Source organism: Eucalyptus grandis, chromosome 2, assembly GCF_016545825.1.
Source record: "Eucalyptus grandis isolate ANBG69807.140 chromosome 2, ASM1654582v1, whole genome shotgun sequence".
In the NCBI taxonomy this organism is placed as follows: Eukaryota; Viridiplantae; Streptophyta; class Magnoliopsida; order Myrtales; family Myrtaceae; genus Eucalyptus; species Eucalyptus grandis.
Window position 1 is genome coordinate 48,613,008 of NC_052613.1, and position 12,977 is coordinate 48,625,984.

General features: G+C 40.9%; 1 protein-coding gene across 1 annotated transcript; it reads right to left on the reverse strand.

Moving 5' to 3' along the window:
• Positions 1 to 2,919: 2,919 nt before the first annotated feature.
• Positions 2,920 to 4,589, reverse strand: LOC104433302 (AP2/ERF and B3 domain-containing transcription repressor TEM1). The gene has a single exon (XM_010045991.3). The coding sequence runs from the start codon at positions 4,463 to 4,465 to the stop codon at positions 3,371 to 3,373; it is 1,095 nt and encodes a 364-aa protein (XP_010044293.1). The 5' UTR covers positions 4,466 to 4,589; the 3' UTR covers positions 2,920 to 3,370.
• Between the last annotated feature and the right edge of the window lie 8,388 nt (positions 4,590 to 12,977).

The following is a 12,977-nucleotide window of genomic DNA, read 5'->3' on the forward strand; positions in this document are numbered from 1 at the left end:
CCAGCTAACCAAGTTTTGTCGTGATCTGAAACAGGCCCAACGGTGGGATCCAAGAGATATTAACTGTTCAGTCTAAACTGGAAGACCATGAGAGGCCCAAGAACTTCTGCAAAAGGCCATGAAAATGAGTGATTTTATTTATGTTCTCATATGTTCTGTCAGAACAAGCCCATTACAGCTTCAAGCTTTCAAGAACAGTTTTATCTGTCAATGGCTTAGCTCAAAGTTCTTCAAGCAACGCTCTCAAGAAAGCTACTCAACAGTCATGGACCAAGCAATTCCTAGACAATGCGTTTATCTCTTCAAAAAAACCAATTTCCTCCCATTAAGGATAAATTTTTCCAAAAGCAACTGTTTCGCCAAATACTGCATTGACCCAAGTAGTGAAATATATTTTCACCAAAAAGTTGATTATTTAATTTTTTTTCTTTATGAGATGAGTTTTGTGGTGATTTTGGACATGATTTCAATCGGCATAACAAAGAAGATCAAGAAATTTAAAGGTAAAATTTGTAAAAATAATTACTCACTGCCTTTTGCAGCCCTCCTAAATACAACTGTTTATAAGCAGTTAATACTTTGAATGTGGATACAATTGTATCTTGTCCATTCTAGGTTTCCTATACATACAACGGTCTTGCGGTTCATTTGGCTCGATTTTGGGGGAATGTCTTTAGGAAAATATCAAAGCATTTGAGCTAAAAGGTTTTTTGAAATGCAAGTAGTGTTTGGTAAAGTATATTTTAAAAATACATTTGAAAGTAACTTTGATATAAATATCTATAAAGGATTTTTGCCAATTTTTTATATAAAAAAACTCAAACTATTTGCTAATGGAATTTAGCCACCATCAACAAGCCAAATTGGCCGCTGACCAACCTTGCCTAAGGTTGAGGACCTAAGGCATAAGGCAAGGGTGGCAATGGCTCACTAGCTGCTCATCGATAGTACACTGGCTGCATGCCATTTGCTAGGCATTTACTCGTCCATAACTGAGGCAAAATTAGGAATTTTAAAAATATTTTCGAAATTATGAAGTTGAGCGATGGCAAATTTGGAAGAAAGAACGTCTATTTACATTCTGAAAATGTAACATTCCAAAACATCTCTGAACTTGCCTTGAGCTAAAAGGTTTTAGACTACTTCTCCCCAAAGCAACTAAAAAATGGCATTTGCATTTGTCAAAAGGGCTTTGGGGCCCCAATAGACTTTGCAAATACTGAATCAAAGGCGTCATTATTCGCAAGCGAGTTACGACTCTTGAAGTGCCGTTGGGTTGCGGCACCATAACTCAATGTCAATGCCTTTAATCGACATCTTCACTATATCTCCTTTCTTATTTTTCCCGTGCCCAACACTTAGCCTACTTTAAAAACTAACTATTTGTATTGGGTTTGTCGTGGAGATGAGATACTCGTCCACTAATTGCCATTAGGAATTGACGGCTGTATTTCAGTGATTGATAATCATTGTTTACAGTCATCTATAGGTTCTACCATGTCAATAACTACATTATGAAGCACTGACACATAAACAACAACTTGGTAGAGAATATGACAGCAGTAATGCAGGAATTTTTCGGATCTAAGCATGAAAAACTAGAGCATATAACTGGTGAACAAATATCACATAAGTGATCTTATTTGCTATTGATTTAAGGGTTTACACATCCATATTCTCACTAATTATCAATTTAGAAGTGGATAAAGCCGCCTGTAGAAATTATGTTTTCTATGCATGTATATGCTAAATTTGCTTTATACATAATGCAGCACTTGCCCAAAGAGCCTGTTGAAATTTATGATCCATGGCCCATGATTTCTCTAGCCAAGTCTGAAGAAGTCAAGACAGGCGTGGGAAGCAAATCTGCTTCAAGATATTAAAGCAAGAAAATTATTTTAGTCAAACATTTGTGGTCAGCAAAGTAATTCCACGGTTGAGAATTGTACAAGCTGCTGTAAAGAACACCAAGAAAATGGTTTCAGACGGTTGAGAAAGCCTATAAATAGGAGTCCCCTTTGGGTTGGGGGGCGGGGGCATGCGCTAAGGTGCACACCCTGTAGCTCCCTCCCATTCCAGCTACACGATTTTTGCTCCTCCTTGTAAAAACTATGAAACTATATTTCCCTATCCCACAGCTTACCATCCCTTAAATACTCATCTATATACCTGGTCTCTTGTCCATTCCTACATCGACTAGAGCACACACACGTGCAATTGCACACATCAAAGCACAAACTATCATCAATATCAAAATCATACTTCTATGCGCATTCGAAATTTTTAACAGAGCCCATAGAACCGCGCAATGCAACCACATATTTATAGTCATGTCTTGGTTCTCAAAAAAGACTTGTATATTCAATGTCCTAAAAATGCATGTAATAGTCATTAATCGCGTAATATGTTGTTCTAAACTATGACCCCAAAATGAATTGCCAATGATCATTACTTTTTGATAAACGGGTTTTGAAAATATTTTCTTACATCTAGCATTCCTTTGAAAGGTAAGAAATTACAATAATACCCCGTAATTTTTGTAATTGTAGCGCATAGAGTTATTATATATAAATACTGTAAGCAAATAAAGTCGGCTCTCAAAATTTGTTTACAGTTCATTGAGCAACACTTTGAGGTATGTAAATAAAGTCCTCCCCTCTTACTCTTGAATCACATACTGAAGTTGAGATCGGAAAAATATGTAAATCAATATGTAATTATGGAGCTCAAGATTAACAGCTTCCACCGTCCATATAAAACTGCTACGCCAAGTGAATTAGCGAGGGTAGCAATTGATATTCTGGGATATATCAAATTTCACTTTTTTCAAAAGATAAAATCTCAAGTAGAAGCTTTTTCTGTACACTCTCTCTCTCTCTGTGTGATGAAGATGATGAGGAAGCAGAAGCATGTAGGGCATGTTAAACGAAGAAAACATGGATATTTCTAAGAAGCAACGCGACCCCACAGCGCGAAAACAACAAAAGCTAGGGTTCTTGTGCTAGAGGGCAAAACACGAGATAAAGAAACAGTTCAAAAGAGCTCATGTTGCCCAGAAGCAAATTGACAGTTATCTATTCATTATCTATTCCTTTCTCATTATTACAATTATTCTATCAACCTCTTCTTTTTCCCTTTCCTGCACCTAATTTCAGCTTTCCTCAGGTCAGCATCTGTCTTTGTAAGTCTCTACAAATTCCATCCTTTGCAACTTGCAATTGCACCACCACCACTTTCTCTGTTCACCTACCTCCCAAGTCCCATCTCCCCCCTCGTCCTTCTTCCAAATCGAACCCATGAGACTGCAAAATTACAAAATGAACCCAAAATAATAATTAAAAAATAAATAAAAATAAACAGACCCAAGCTGTCACAAGGCTCCAATCACCATCTGCTTCTTGTTGCACCCCAATGACAACAACTCCACCTCCCTCATTCTCTTCCCACTCCAATCGCCAGTGTCGTCGCCACCACCGGCCGCCGATACTTTGAAGATGTTTACCCCGAATAACCTCACCATCTGGACCGGGAGGACAGGCCCGGACCCGCCCAGGCTGCTCCTCCTCCTGTACCCGATATGAAGCTGCTTTTCTGGCCCGGCCGACTGGTGGAAGCTCACGATATCTCCAGCCGTCAAGCCCTTCTCCTTCACGAACCGGCTCCAACCCCGTGTCAGCACGTAGCTCTGGCTGCTGTTCCAGTACGAGTACCTGAATCTCCACACTTTGCCTCCACTGTCTTCGAAATTCAGCAAAACGCCCTTCGACGTTGCAGAGCTCGTGCCGTTGCGCAGGGGGAAATGCTTCTCTGCATGTTGCTTTGGTATCACGAGCCGATTCAGCTTCCCTACATCACTCGGCGTGACCGCCTTCTCAAAAAGGAGCTGACGGACCATCGCAATCCCTCCTGGTGAGGACAGATCTCCGAGGACTTCCGTCATACTTGCCCTTTTGCCACCGCCGTTTGAGTTCAAACACTTCCTCTTGCTCTGCTCGAGTTCGTCACGGTATGTGTGCTTCCGCAGCATGTCCACGATCTCCGGCTTGGAATGGGCGCTCAGGAAAGCGGCTTCGAGATCGTAGTCTTCAGCCTCAGACTTCCGCTTGAAGTTGGTGACGGCATCTCCGCCGCGGAAGCGCTGAGCGGCGACGTCGTAGGCCATCGCGGCCTCATCCTCCTCGTTGAAGGTGCCGAGCCACACCCTCTGATGCTTCTCATAGATTTGCGCGCCCCAGCGGCCGTTCGGCTGAGGGACGACGCCCTTGTACTTGGATGAGGGCAGCTTCCTTGACTCGGCTTCGACGCAGCCCTCGGAGTCCACTATTACGCTCGTGCCACTGCCGTGGCGGCAGAGGCTCTGCGGTGGCGGTGGCAGCGGCGGCGGCGAGGATTTCGACGGTGGTGGGACACAAACAGAGTCGCTTGTTGAGCTGAGCTCGTCTATGCAGCTGCTGTTACCATCCATTGTTTCTTCTCCTGTTGTGTGAGAGAGAGAGATTGTTGGGCTACTTGAGGAGGGAGGGAGGGAGAGAGAGAGAGAGAGAGAGAGAGAAAGAAAAGTATAAGATGGTGGCTATGAAAGATTGGAGGGACTGCGATAATGGGAACATAAATAGAGGGACTTTTCGCAAGTGTATACGATAGTTTCGTGTGTATATATATATACATATACATATATATATCTTGGTTTTATTCATTGTTATGGTAAGAGGAGTGAGTATAGAATATGTGTGTGTACAGTGTATATGGCGAATATGAAGTCGTGGGCATTGACTCGTGGGTCAATTCTACGAGAAGGGTTGTGTAAGGAAGTAGGAAAGTTCCATGTACAGACGAGATGTGATAAAATTTATTAGTATTATTAACATTATTCTAAAGTATCTTGAGAATCTATTCATTTATTAGTTCTTCCTTGAGTGGCTGCCAAGATTTATATGATGCTCTTGTATGCGATCCACTTCTAGATAGATATACATCACATCACGCATTTAAGGTATCTATATGCATTATCCTCCCAATTTAACAAACGAATTTGCATAGCGAGTTGATCTCAGTAGAAGAAACAAACATCGACATATTGAATATCAACAACTGAAATGCGTTCTACTCTCCTTTCATATTGATCTCATTTTATTTTCTCTATTCCTTTTTCTGCCTCTCTTTCTCTCCCCTCTTCTCCATCCTCTGTGTGCCGCAAACCGCTCTGGGTCGTCATTAGGCTTTGAGGCTGCATGCATGGAGGTCGCTAAAGCCCTAGACCCCTCACCTAGAGAGAGCCCGATCAAGGTCGCTTGGCAAGGAGTAGTGAGCGAAGACAAGCAAGATGTGCGGCGATGCAGAAGTAGAGAGGAAGAGGAGAAAGGAGGGTGGGAGAGTACAGCTAGGATATGGCACGATACATGTTACTTTATCCCGTTACATAGAACTCAAATCTTTTCTACACGATTCGCTTTGAAAATTTTCTAATCGTATCGGGTAATCGCATGCATATTCGGTGGTTGTCAAGTAATACGAAGTCGACAATACCTTAGCCCACCAAATAGTACACGACATTAAAAGCCACTGTGTATTCTACGTAACGTACACGGATCGATCTACTACATCAATGTAGAGATACCGTAGAAGTTCTAGATAAGAACAGGATCCCACATTCCCAAGTTGATGGGGTTCACACGACGAGAAAAAAATGTGGTGACAACGAGTGGATCTCGTTTTTCCCTCGAGTTCATCTCCGGACGAATGCAGACCACGAACTTGGCAGGTCCTTTTCCCTGTACCACTGCTTGCCTTTTTTTTTTAAATCCTTTTCTTCCCAGCAAAAATATCCCCCATGGAAAATCTTCCATGCAACATCCAGGAAAGCATTAATGCACATGTCAATAGGACTCGGTCGCTTCCTTGCTTTTTCTAGGGCGGCCGTACATTCATTCCGTCCTCTATCTGCAACGAGGAAGCCCTCACGAGCCCTCCACCACAACTTTGATCATCCACGATTGAGATAGATGCTGATTAGAACATATTTTATAAGCTCGTTTCTGAATATAATGCAGAATTTCTTCTTCTCTTTTTCTATAATTGTAACGAGATTTTTTAATGAAATGATTGCAGCGTGATCGTATAATACGAATAGGTAATAAAATGGATTGAGCTAATGATCTCATCTCTTCTTCGTCGTAAGATCCTACATGGCGTGAATCAATTCGTTCCTCTCAATCTAATATCACTGTCGCTGTTGTTCTGCATACGACTTCGCATCTAAAATATCGTCCCTTCCTTAACATAGCTACCTCACCTCGGCCGCTACGAAAACCCTCGTGGTGCAGGACTTGAAATTCAATCTGGACCATCACTTTGCGATGTTGTCGGACCCACGGGTTTGATCGGGTCGCACTCTCGGTCGAATATTCGAGTGGCCTGGCGTAAGGAGGAGCATCATGCATCCATGTCATGTGCCCCCCCGGTCTCACACGGTGAGCAGGCGAAGGAAAAAAAAAAAAGTTGTCTGACAAGGTGGGGAGACGTAAGGAACCGGATGCTGAACGGGTCGTTAAAAACGTGTCAGGAGAGCTCGCGCTTTTGACCGTCGGCCGCACATTGTCCCATGCTAATTGCGGTGCCGGAATTTCGAGCGACCTACACGGGTTGCGCATATCCGGATCGATGAGTCCAAACGAGCGAACTTCTCTAACAAAAAATGCTTATATGATAGGACAGACTTCGTTATTATCGATTTAATCTGTTTTTTTTTTGCGCGATTTTCTTTGTTTATGAATCTAAGTTAGTCTTAATAGTTCGTTTTCCGATTAAGGGAGAAAAAAAGGAGGGGGAGAAGATGAATTCCAGAAAATTTAGGGGGGCGAGAATGGCGGAGTTTGGAGATTTCTCAATCTGAGTGGTGGGGTGGACCCACGTTATGTCAAGTTGATCGAAGAAACCGAGAACTCGAGCCAGTGGGTTCTTCGCTGGGGGTTCCATGGTTTTATGTTGGTCACGGATTTTCCACGGAAAGCGGGCCCCACACGAGCAGATTCCCGCCTATCTTCATCCACCTCATTTGCACGTCGATAATTAATTGACGGATTAGTGTGGGTATTGATCGTGGACCGTCATTTACGATATTTTATTGAGGGTTTATGCCGATGCCACCGCTGATCCTTTTAATGCGGGGAAAGGAAATTAAAAATTGGCCAGACTCTCGTCGTTCAATATGAACACTGCTATAATTGCATTTGGTTCGCTTTTGAAAATTATCTTTAGAAGTGTTTGATAAAAAAGTACATTAAAAAGCAATTTTTACGTAAATACTATTTGATAAATACTACAATTTGTAAAGGATTTTTATTAATTTTTATTATTATAAAAACCTCAAACTATTTGCTGGTGGAACTTAATTGTCACCGACAAGCCAAATCAACCGCTGAGAACCTCGCCTAAGCCGATCCAACCTTACACCACTTCTCCTAAGGTCAAGCAACCTTAGGCAAGGGTGGCGGTGGCTACACACCGCCCGCTTGTCAATTGCTCATCAATGGCTAAGGTAAAGTTAGGGTTTTGAAAATATTTCCAAAATTATGAAATTGAGTGAGGATAAAGTTGGAAGGGAAAAAAAAGTCTATTTACATTCCAAAAACGTAGCATTTCAAAATATCTCCGAATCTGTCTTGAGCTAAAAATCTTTAGAGAGCTTTGGATATGTAACTATATCTTTCCAAAGTAACTCAAAATTTTTGTCAAATGGTATTTGCGTTTGCCGAATGGGTTTTGGAACCTTAAAAGGTTTTGCAAATGCTGAACGAAATGCATCTTATATCTAATGCTTCATTTCCTAAATATTCTCAAAAAGTTTCCATTCGGTCACGTGGCTCTTCGTGAAAGTCGAGTGCATTATGGCCGTGTCCTTTTCCATTATGAAGGTTTAGCGTGGAAATTGAAACAAATGATAACTTAATTTGAAATATATATTGTCTGATTAGACAATATATGATATCCCTCGCCGAGCAGCCGATTGCAGTCAGCCTGCCGGCTAAGAGCTAAACCGGAATGGCTGAGAGAGTCGTGATTCTTTTTACGTGTCCTATGATACATGAATCAAGTGCATTATCTCTTTCTTTCTTTTCTTTTATCTTTTTTGACCAATCATCATCTCTTTAACATATCCCACCTTCGACCAAACAAGAATCTCTCCATTGCCAATCGAATTCAAATTTGGGTAACTGCATAGTTATTTATTGCACCATGGCGTCTGGCTTCTAGCACGTGCATAAAGCTAAGCGCACTATCGTAATTAAGATATGGGAATTAGACGTGCCCATTTGACGTTACCTACTGTTTAAGCTTGACGTTTGACTAGAGTTGTTCTCGGTCAAGGCGTAAATCGTCGAGCGCATTGCATGGAAATTGCTCATATCAACATATGCTAATCGGATTTTCTCCGTTAGAGGGCACCGAGTGGGACGAAAAAGCACAAGTTGCCAAGGTTCGTGAGTCATTTGATTCAGTTCTTATCCGATGTTGTGCCTAACTCAGTGTCCAGAGATTGATGAATCTGCCATTATCATCGCCTTATCCTGTTGACAGTAATGCTACTATTGCGATCGATCCCCGCGCGATTTGAAAGATGAGAACAGTACTCTCCACGACAATGTTCGCACGGGCTGCCCACTTTCTTACTTCCGAGGGTCGTGTTTTTCGGAGTTGGAGACCACATAGGACGTGACTTAAGATTAGCACGACAGATCATGTCCCCGGGAGAAAGCAACGCCACTCGCGGCCGTTGCCATGTCGACCTCAAAAGGCGTAGAAGAGGGAAGATGGGGCACGTTTCTGTTGCATAATCTTTTGTTTTTTTTTTTTTTTTTTTTTTGCTAGAAAGTTTCTGTTGTATGATCATGCCCAAGGGGAAACTCGAATTTGGATGATCTGGCGGTATTGGCGGTGCGTCCTTTCGTATAATTTTTTTATGTTGTTTATTATTCATTCACGTGCATATTGTTACAAATTTGAGAATGATGCCTCCAAAAAGTACGATGATTAATTTATTTAGAGTGAATCTGATGAAATTTATTTGTGTAGGCCTCCTGTTATGATACCTAAAAATAGCGAGGGATTTCCGATGTACGAGAAGGCACAATGAATAATAACACATTGTTAAAAAAAAAAAAATCATGGCAATAGAGTATTACTATGGAGTCTCCGGGGCACTTGGGACCATACTTGATAAAGAAATATTCTGATTTTTAATATATTAATTACACAAAATACAAGAGAGACAACACATAAAACTTTCCAAACTTGGGTATTTATCAAGTACTTTGGAAACACTTGTGTAACAAAATTTATATCAAACTATGTTGTGGCCAAGTCAAGAACCTGGTTGAGGATGTTGTCGACTTGAAATCCTTTATGTTCATGAGTTTTTGGTTCCATTTTCTACTTCCTGGCCTATTTTCTTAATCGTATCAAGCTTTGTGCTATTCACTTGTAATTTCACATCATGTTAAAAAGTTATTGAGGAGGTATTTGTTCTTGCTATTTGTGTGTTCGAGAGTTTCTACTCGCCTGTGTAAGGAAATTAGTTATTTTTTGGATTTGTGTTAAGAGCCCATTTGGTATATGGTTGAGCTATAGCTATAGTATAACTTGTATGTTTGGTGATATTCGTTTGAAGTGGCAGGGCTTGACAAGTTGGATAAGACAGCTTTTAAATGCTACTATAAGCTGCTGTAGCTTTGTAGATGTTACATTTATGAGTACTTGAAGAACCCATTGTAAAAGCTGCAACATCCTCTTTTTTACAACTCAAGTTATTATGGAAACTTGTAGCAAATAGCGTCTAAATTTGTTTCCACTTCACCTCTATTTCACCTCTATTTGGTCCTATGTTTGAGAATATTGTATTTGGGGTGAACATCTCGAGTTTCATTGCTTATGCATCCTCCTCCTTCACTCACATCATAATTTCACTTTTTTTTAATGTGATTTCGTATCACAACAAGTGCTTTCTCGCCTCATCAGTTTCACACGTTTTTAACGCAACATGTAGTTAGTTGATTTTGGTTTATATTAATAATGTTCATGTATAAACTGTAAAATCATTTAATATGATTAATAAATAATTCGTGCTAGGGTTGAGCTTTTAATCTGAAATTGATCTGTTTAACATTTTTAATCTAAATGGGTTATGTTTACCCGATTAGTAATACGGGCTAAATTAATCTATTTCTATTTATGTTACTTACATTTTTCTATCCTTTACCACTAGTGCTTATCATCATCATAATTTAAGTAGAAAACTTTGCTATTACTTAGAATGAATTTGAATTTTTTTTTTTTTGGTAAATAAACCAGAAAAGAAATGACTTTTTAAACGGTGCTTACACTTAAAAAAAAAAGTGTACTTACACGAGTTTCAAAACCCATTGTGTACATGACAAAACTGTATACCCTAAACTTGACAGCATAGAAATGCCATCGCTACCCCCATAAGCCTAAACTAATTGCATCTACAATGATGCAGAGTTTGGCTAAAAGCAAGTTCAAAATATTCAAAACAAAATGCGAGCAACCAGAATTATGAAGGACAAGTAAAACAATTCATTGATGTTTAAGTCTGGTCCACCAAATTGATCTGCCAAGCTATTATTGGATGTTAAGGATGACCCATGTACTTGAACGTTCATGCACAATCTGCCGATCACTTAGTATGTTGTTTTGTTGCGAGGGCATAACTAGCGTGCAGAGCACAAAAAATGACGCATGTGAAGGTTCCTCGTCTTCATCGAAACATCTCTTAAATCTTCATATTCAACAACACACCCCCTCTTTATTGCTTCGCGTCGCTTTCTTATCCTGCCACTGCTCTCTCTCTCTCCCTCTCTCTCTCCCCCCATTTCGCAGGTGCTAAGAAAAGTCCATAAATCATATGTCACGGCTTACGTTCGCCGACTACTTCATGTCATACGGAGTCCGCAAAAGCGAGGAGTTGTGGTTGTGCTCGATCCACGCACGACGAGTGGACCGAGACTTGGTAATTTTCGGTCAAACCACGCGGGACCTATATGTGCCCGGATAATGTAGAACTTAGCCTGCGTTGTCCCACAATGCAATAATTCTTCCCATCTTCCGTTTATTTTACAAAAAATATTTTCTTCATTTTTTTTTTTACTTAAGTTTTAAAAAAATATTTTTTCTTTAAAATCGAAAATCATTTTCAAAAGTAAGATTGGAAAATGATTAGAACTTAACTTGAGATCCTAGTGCCTATGCTTGAGTCCCCAACATTTGCCGCTGAGTCCATCGAGGCAATGCCCAGGACTCCAATGTCCATGCTCAGGTCCCTACCGCTTACGCCCACATCAATTGAGGTTGGGCTCGAAACCTTGCACCCAAGCCCGAGTTCATGAAGGTCGAACTTATGACCCCAATGCTCGTGTCCAGGTCACTAGCGGCGGCACTAGTCCATGGAGGCTACCTAAGACCATCGGTGCCTAGGATTTGGCCTTTGGTTCTTGTGCATGAGTCCATTGACGCCAGACTCGATACCATAGTGCTCATGCTCGAGTGTTTGGTGCCCACCTAGAGGTCGAGCTCGAGACTCAACACCCACAACCAAGTCCTCAACATTCGAGGCCAAGTATGTCAAGGTTAGGCACAAGTCCCCAATGCCTGAACTCGGGTCCACTGAGGCGAAGACGTTGGTGCCTGTGCCTAGGTTCCCAATGCCTAAGCCCTAGTCCAAAAAGGCCAAGCTTGGGATTCTAGTGCCCCTGCTTGAACCTAGTTGCCGGGGAATCAGGCTCAGCCTCAATGAACACAAGTTTGAGCACTAGGGACCTGCATCTCGATTCAGAGCCTATCTCGATGGACCTAGGCGTAGGCAGCAGGGACCTAGGCACCAACATCAAGATCTTGGGCTTGAGCTCCGAGGACTCTAGCAAGAGCACTGGGGTCCTGCGTGTGGCCTTACCAAATAATAGAAAATATTTTTTTTAATTCAGTTTAGGTCTCAATAGAATATAGGAAAATATTGTCATTTTTTTGAAAAATGAATTTCTAAAAAAAAAAATTACGAAAATGTCAAATTCTTCACGGAAAATAATGGAGCGCAAGTCTTTCAAGTATTTTCTAGAGAGAGAGAATTAAGGTGGAGATCGGCAACCGAAGTGGCCCTAGTTGGGGTTATCTCGGCCGCATGTGGTGGTCGGCAGCTACCTATAGTGATGGACTTGGTGGGCAAAGAGGGGGAGAGAGAGAAGAGAAATAAAATTCGATTAGGTTTAATCGATTTTCTTTTCTTGGGGGGTTGTAATTTTACAATAAATATATGGGCATTTTTGGTAAAATCATTGCGCTTTTGATCTTAATTTAAATATATAGTAATCCAATAATTGACATAGTCAAATTCTGTATGAGTTGAAGAATCCACGCAAACAAAGTCGAGATAAGAATACATTGTTAGTTTCATTGTATAAATTATTAAATTTGATGAAGTCTCATGTGAGATTCAATAAAAATAATATGAAATTTGTTGAAATATTGTTATACATCACTTGACAACGGGTCGATATGCTTTTTATATATACATGTAATCTCCCTCTATCTATAAACTTAAACTTTTGATTGGACTTTTTAATATTGTATTAGAGGCAATGCTATACCTTTCATCATGCATTCACCCCATCAATCAAATTTCACATGCTGTGCTCCTAAACCGGCTTAATGGGTTGGAGAGAAACTACATGTACATAAAGAGTCATATAAGACTATTGTCGAGCAATGCATGATAATATTTCAACCCTCCCTCTCTCAAGTGCAAGTCGGATTCAAATGGAATTCTCTATATGTACGAGGGCATGCGATAGACGGCAGCTATGTATGCAACCCCTTGTAGTTGCTTTCCTCTGACACACAACTCTCCACAATACCACTGCTCCACGGAGCCAGGTGAAAACCACGACACAACCGGCATGCCACTTGAG

Bases quoted from the DNA above. Each gene is read 5' to 3' on its own strand.
- LOC104433302 (XM_010045991.3), bottom strand. From the start codon at position 4,465: ATGGATGGTAACAGCAGCTGCATAGACGAGCTCAGCTCAACAAGCGAC.